Source organism: Sciurus vulgaris, assembly GCF_902686455.1.
Source record: "Sciurus vulgaris genome assembly, chromosome: 16".
Taxonomy (NCBI): Eukaryota; Metazoa; Chordata; class Mammalia; order Rodentia; family Sciuridae; genus Sciurus; species Sciurus vulgaris.
Window position 1 is genome coordinate 11,873,381 of NC_136477.1, and position 6,905 is coordinate 11,880,285.

Consider the following 6,905-nt stretch of genomic DNA (forward strand, 5'->3'; position numbering starts at 1 on the left):
GCCTCCCCCCTCAGAAAGACAATCAGCAGAAAGTGACATCTCTTTATTGGCTCAGTCTACGCCTGGCCCAGCAGTGGCCCTGGGTCTAGGGTGGCTCTGGCTGGGGGGTCTCAGGGCAGTCGGTGGGGGTGGCATCAGCTGAGGCTCCAGGCGAAGAGGGACTGTGTGAGTAGCAGCACTGGTCTCCTCGTTGACAGGTACCCTGGTAGGAAGAGGGTGATGTGAAGCCCTCTCCAAGCACGCGGCTGGCCCCAGTTGTTTCAGGCCAAGAGGGGGATCCATATGCCCAGAAGTTTGGGGGAGAGAGGAGGTACCTCACCTCCTTGAACCTTTTGCAAAGAAATGTCTTTAGGCGAGCAGACCGCTGGGCTGGGTCCTCAGCAGGCTCCTTCCGCTTATTCTGGAGGAGCCTGCGTCTCTCCAGAGCTTCGCTGGCTGCCTTGGCCCTGTGCAGGTCGACAAGAGAGCTGGGACCCCATCTGGTGGCTGCCTTGGCCTGGCCTTGGCACAGCCACATCCCCACTCACCCTGGCCGAGCTCGGGGCCGGGGACCCCAGTTGGCCTCCGGGTTGGCCTGGAAGCGCTTGAGTCCCCGCTGGCGTGAGCTGGGGTTAGCGTCCTCTCGGATGGTGAAGTTAGCCTGCAGCCTGGGCAAGTGGGGAAGGACGGGGGCAGCCACTGCACGGGTGTCCACATCAGGGTTTTCCATTCGTTTAATAAAGATTTTTACTATCAAGTCGACATTGCTCTCTATGCTGGGAATAGCCCTGCCTAGGGAAGAGCTGACTTTCTAGTGCAGGGGGCAAAGAGGCAAACGACAGGATGAATCTGAAAGAAGCAAACCCTGTACGCGCCAGGATTCACTGAGAGTTCTGGTAAAAGGCATGGGGAGACAGGAGGGGTGCAATGCAGGGCCAAGGAAGGCTTCCCTGAGGAGGTAGGAGCTTAAGAGGTGAGGGACAAACCACAGGGAGAGAGAGAGAGAAAGCACACGCAAAAGCCCTGAGGTGCCTATGCCCAGTGAGACTAGGGCTAGTCAACGAGGTGCAGAGAGACAGAGGAAGACGACGGGAAGAGGTAACAGGGGTGGGTCTTCCAGATCTGGTGGGCCACAGAGAGGACCCTGTTTTCTTGAGGGAGGTGGGAGCCACGGAGGGTGCTGGCAGAGGAAGGGTGCTCTCATTCACAAAGCACAGGCCCCTCTGGCTTTGGAGGAAGAGCAGATGGTGATAGACTTGGGTGGGGGTGGGGTCTGAGGAGGGCAGAGGTGAGGCGGGAGTGTGTAGGCTTTGGATTTCATTGAAAAATGAGCTCCAGTCTGTGGGGAGGGTGATCATCTGCACCCAGGGGCGCCCCTGTGCCTGAGGGCTGCCCTGTGACCCCCCTGTACCTGGGCTCCACACTGAGGATGCGGAACGCTGGGCTGGTCTCAGACAGTCGCTCCCGTTTCACAGGACACTCTTTTTCCTGAGGGTGGAGGTCCGTGGATGCTGGGCCCAAGGGGCCTTCAGGTGACCATCACCTGCCCACCCATCCCCATTTGGTCAGCCTTGCCCTCACCCACCCAGCAGCGCATGATGTCCCAGAGAGCCGAAGATGGGGCGTCTGTCTTCACTGCATTCTTACAGGCATGGGAGAGCGAGACCCGGAAGCCAGCATGGAGCAGGGCTGACCTGGGGACCGGCAGGGACTGTGATGGGAGACTGGACCCCAAGGCCTGGGCCCACCTGGGTCACGTGGGCGTGCACCTTTCACAGTAGCAGCACAGCAACAACCATAACAGTAAGCCCACTGGGAGGGCTCCTGGTTGCCCACCCTGCCTGCCCTGCCCGCCCTACCGTAGCTGGAGGAGGCTGGGCGTGTTGCAGTGGATGGTGCTGCTCAGCTGGTCCAGCGTGTAGTAGAGAGGCACATCTGGGAGCTCCTGAGGGGGACACAGGAGGGGTGCTGTGCGGTCAGAAGGGACAGGCTTAAGAGGACATGGTGGGCACAGGCAGAGCTCCCCCTCCCTGTCATGGCCACCCCTACCTCAGTGATGACACTCAGGACGCCCCTGATGCGCTCAGAGGTGTGGAAGCGGCCAGGGTTGGCGCTCACAGCCTCCAGGACACGGCCCACAAAATCCAGGTTGTGGATGGGCTCTGCCCACAGGGGCCCACCAAGCTACAAATGCATGGGGGACAATGCATGGAGGACAATGAACAGGGGCCATGAGTGATGGCTGGGACTCCTGCGCACCCCTCCTCCACCAGCTCAGTCCTACCTGGTGCCGCTGCCCACAGTGCTCACACTCAGGGCTCACAGGGGGGCCACAGGCCGCAGAGAACTTGACCCTGCGAGGGGGGAAGCAGTTAGGCAGGTGGTGACCCCGGGACACCCTCACGCTCCTCCCCAACAACCCTTGCTCACCAGCCACCAGCGGCTCCTGCTGCTTTGCCGAGGCGCTGAAGGTGCAAGGCTCCACAGCCCACGCACTGGAACACCAGCGCCTGCTTGCTGCGGGGTCCAGGGCATGGCCGTGAGCGCCCAGTGTGGTCACCATGCCCAACTCCTCCTCCAGACTGGCTCAGTCCTCCTGAGGACCCCAAGGCCCCAGGACAAGGCCTGATCTCCCTCCCTCCACCATGCCTCCCCTTCCCTCAGCTGACCTGGCTGAGGCCTTAACCTTGGCCTGGCCTGTGAAGATGCGCACAAAGACACGCACATAGAAGTCAGCGCTGATGCTGAGCAGCGGCACCACGAAGCGCTGGTAGCAGTTGGCACGGAGGTCCAGGCTGTGCAGCACGATCCTCAGGGCCTGGGGACAGAGGGTGGGCGTCACCCCCTCTCCCACAAGGGGCCACACACAATGCTCAAAGCACTGGGTCAGGGCTGGTTCCCTGGCTTCCAAGTCCAGTGCCAAGTATCCTGGCTGTATGACCCTTGGGGTAAGCCAGTGTCATCTCTGTGCCTCAGTTTCCTCATCTGCAAAATCACAACAGTCCCTGTGTCTTTGTGGCCTTGCTGGAACTAAACGAATGAGGACCAGTCATTCTTCTATTGGCTTTGCCAGTGTGCCCTTCACCGTGTACTGTGGGCTGAGGACCTAAGTTCTGGCCCCCAAGGACTCCGTGGGAAGTGGGGACTCCACGTGATACAGAGCTGCCCAGCCTTCTTGCCAGGGGCTGCCATGAGACTCCAACATGGGAGCACTCCCAGACTGACCTGGTAACAGGGCCTTGACGAACAAGGGCAGGAGCCCCTGCCTCAAGTCCCCACAGCAACCCCACAGGGCCAGCACCATCATTATGCTCCTTTTATAGATGCAAAACTGACACCCAGAAAGGTGAAGTCGATTGCCCAGCAAAGCTAGGATTTGCACCCAAACCTGGAAAAACTACCTTCAAATTTTTTTTCCCCTTAAGCTAAGCACAGTGGCAGGCACCTGCAATCTCAGCTACTTGAGGCTCAAGTAGGAGGATCACAAGTTAGAGGCCTACATGGGCAACATCGTGAGATTCCATCTTTTTTTTTTTTTTTTTTTTTTTTTTAAAAAGGAACACTACCACTTCCTGCTACCCTTCCCCATGAAGACCTGCTGTGGGTACCCCCTGGAGGAGTCTGCCCAAGGAAGCAGAGCACAGTTGTGAGGTGCGCCACACAGGGCAGCGAGTCTCTCAGAGCCTGGTGCCTCCCTCCCTGGCTAGCCGCAGCGCCCCTCACCATCTCGTGGCAGGCCCGGCTCTTGAGGGCCATAGCCCCGTACTTGCTGTAGCATGTCTCCCCGCTGTTCCCCGCCAGCACTGCCATGTCCGTGCAGGTGACACACAGCAACCCTTTGGGGAAGAACTGGGTAGTGAGGACCCTCCGGGCCCCCCAGCCCTGCTCCAACCCCCACATCAGTCCAGTCTCACCTCCTTCGCTCACAGCCTGCACAGCTGCATCCAGGAAGGGGGCAGGGCTGCCATAGGGGTCCAGGTCGATGACGTCGAACCGCTCTGATACCTTCTGGTGCTGGTACATCAGCATCCTAGGCACAAAAGGCCCAGGTCCTCAGCCTCCTACAGCAGGCACCCCAGTTCTGTCCCTCACAACCGTGAACTCCTGCAGGGCAGTGGTTTTGACCTTGAACTTCCCAGGGTGCAGGTCCTATTGTGGGCATTTGTTAACTGCATGGTTTCCCTCCTTAGATAGGCCTCAGTTGACCCGTCTGGAATCTTGACAATGACAGCCAGGACCAACATGACTTAGAGCTGGCCCTCAGAATCCATGAGAACCAGGCTGTAAGTCCCCCAGGCTGTGCCAGGCAGCTTTCGCAGAGGTCACAAATTCTATTATGTTTACTAACCCACTGCCGGCACTGGCACAGTGCCTGGCACACAGCAGACACTGGACATGCCACAGTTCATCTCAATGAATAAAAGGAGTACAAGGAGTCTAAAATGGAGACCATACAGCATGGTCATGTGCCACATAAAGACATTTTAGTCAATGACACTGCACGTCACCTACTGACATTATAGCTGTCTTAGTTTGTATAATTACACCCTCGTGTTCCCACAACACAAACTGTCTACTGACACATTTCTTAGAACATGACTACACATGCTTCTGGCAGAGTTTAGACCAGTCTTATCTATTATTTGACCATTACCACAACCTGTGTAAAACTACTGTTCTCTGGCCACGCAAGAAAAGTAGGGTTGAAACAGATTCAGTCATTCTCCCAAGGTCATATGTCAAGACGATAACAGAGCCAGGATTTGGCCCTAGTCTCCCTCTAGAGTGTACCTTATAGCCACAGGCAAAGTTGCCCAGAACCTACCGTGCATCTGCCTGGCTGGGTTGTACCAGATGGGCCACACCATTGAGCTGCACATTATGGCGCATGAGGTCCACAGCCCGTGCAGAGGCATCATTGGCGACCACAGATCGGAGCCCAGGCACCTCCCGGGCAAATCGAATGGAACGTAGGCCTGAAGCTGCCAGGCCCTCCAGCACCCGCAGGCCTTCCTGTTAGAGGAAGCGAGGACCCTCAGTTTCATTTATAACTCCATCCTCTTCTGGGACCCAGAGGTTCCCCACCACCCTAGCCCTTCCCTCTCCAGGAGCTCTCCTTCCCCTGCTACACAGTAGATTCCAAGCCTGTCCCTCCTCCAATTAGGTCCTACCTCACAGATCTCCCCAACAACAGCTATTTGAGGTTGGTCTCCTGGGGTCAGGTTTTCACCATCTTTCGATTCAACTTTTTCCTCCTCTTGCTCAGACAAGTTCACAACCACCTTTGGCAGGTCCTTCTCACCTGGCACCTTGACTGCAGTCACCCAAAGACACAAATCAGGGGAAATCAATGACCTGTTGAGAAACCTCCCCATAATCTTCAGAATACTTTAGATTCACAGAAGAAAATCTTTCTAAAAACCCCAGGGGAAAGGCTGACAGAGCAGAGCCTGGGGTCCCCTATATGGCTGGGCCTCTCTGGAGTCATGGGGGAGAGGTGGGTATTACAGGGAGAGAGAGCTTTGTGTGATTCCCTGGCCCACTGGGAGCCTGGATCTGCACTCACTCTGGATTCCTTTGGTACCAAGCTGAATGCGAGCAAACTCAGTGATCACAGCACATCTGGTGGGAGACAGAAGGTCAGTTGGTACCTCCTCATAACACGGCCACTCCTTTGGAGTGGTCCTTGGTAAGAGTTATTTCCTTTGTCCTTTAGCAAGGATGTTGTACCGCCCTAATCCTTTTAGGTCACCTCCCTTTTGCCCAGCATTCTAAATTCTAAAGAAGCCCCACCTAAATAGTTAGGATGTTAATTGTTTGATCTTTCTTTAGATTTACACAGAACATCTCATGACCTTCACAACATCTGTAGTTCAACTAACACAAAACATATAAACTACTGTGAGGTTTAACTTGCAGATAAGTTATATGTCTAAGAACTGCAGGAACTAGCCCCAGGAGATTGAGGTCAATTGCAATGTTCCAGAGAAGAAAACAGAAGACACACGCCCTGGATGACAAAGACCCTACTCAGCAAGTGGCCTTCCTGCTCTGCTCCTCCTTTCCCTCCTTATAAAAAGCCCTTTGTGACCCTGAGCCCCTCAAGATGGAGCTTTAAGGTAGAGCTCCTCCATCTTCGAAGGATAAACCCAATTCCTTCCTACTAACTCTTCTCTTCTGAATATTGGTCTTCGAGCAGCAGGCAGCCAACTTATTCCGGTAACACTCTCAGCGTCACTGACCTACTTCCCTCTCCTAGGTTGACCCCCTGACCCTTGCTCACGTCAAGTCGCGGTTGAACTCCTGCACCGGGTTGTAGAAGACCTCATTGGAGCTGGGGAAAACGATTTTGGCGGCCCCCTCGGTGATTGTAGTCTCCTGGGCCGAGGGTGGGCGCTCTTCTCGGCAGGGCAGGGTACCGTTCTCCATCGCTCCAGGATTCGGCGGCCTTTGGGGCTGCCACTCTCCAAAATGGGCTCTACAAAGGCTGCGGGTGGAGCGGAGAGTGAGGCTCAGCCACAAAACAGTCCTCGCATGGATCATCCACAGCCGCCCCTGCCCGCCAAACCTAGTTCGGGAACAGAGGAAAGCATAGAGGGAGGATCAGAGAGCTGCATCCGGGGCCATGGGTGGCCTACACAGTAGGGACTAAGTAAACCCAGAGGCTTCAGTAAGTTGACTCCCTCCGTTTTCAGGGACACTGGCCCCTGCAGAGCCTAAAGCTCTCAAGCGGAGCCGCCTCAAGTCCAGATTGCTCCCGGCATCACCTAAGTTGTTCTCACTTCTTTAGGCACAGAGAGCTGAAAAGAGTCTTAATGCACGTTTCCCGAATTAGGATCTGGGAGCCGCCATGTTGGTACAGTGGGGGGCTGGTCATATGACCAGAGCTGACCAATCAGTGACTACCCTCATGGTGGGCGACCAGG

At 56.0% G+C, this 6,905-nt stretch overlaps 1 protein-coding gene across 2 annotated transcripts; it reads right to left on the bottom strand.

The window, feature by feature from the left end:
- Window positions 1-28: 28 nt before the first annotated feature.
- TRMT1 (tRNA methyltransferase 1) lies at window positions 29-6,869 on the bottom strand. 2 transcript variants are annotated; one of them, XM_079116211.1, is made up of 17 exons: window positions 6,762-6,868; window positions 6,263-6,547; window positions 5,546-5,601; window positions 5,151-5,293; window positions 4,805-4,992; window positions 3,894-4,009; window positions 3,703-3,815; window positions 2,649-2,797; window positions 2,410-2,496; window positions 2,264-2,333; window positions 2,029-2,163; window positions 1,839-1,924; window positions 1,565-1,673; window positions 1,391-1,467; window positions 528-647; window positions 320-446; window positions 29-202 (listed from the first exon to the last, which is right to left on the bottom strand). In XM_079116211.1, the coding sequence occupies exons 1-17, from the start codon at window positions 6,854-6,856 to the stop codon at window positions 86-88; spliced, it is 2,073 nt and encodes a 690-aa protein (XP_078972337.1). In that variant the 5' UTR covers window positions 6,857-6,868; the 3' UTR covers window positions 29-85. The 2 variants fall into 2 exon arrangements, with proteins under 2 accessions (XP_078972337.1, XP_078972338.1); XM_079116212.1 differs by lacking the exons at window positions 29-202; window positions 320-446; window positions 528-647 and adding an exon at window positions 656-1,206 and having other exon boundaries at window positions 6,762-6,869.
- Window positions 6,870-6,905: the final 36 nt, after the last annotated feature.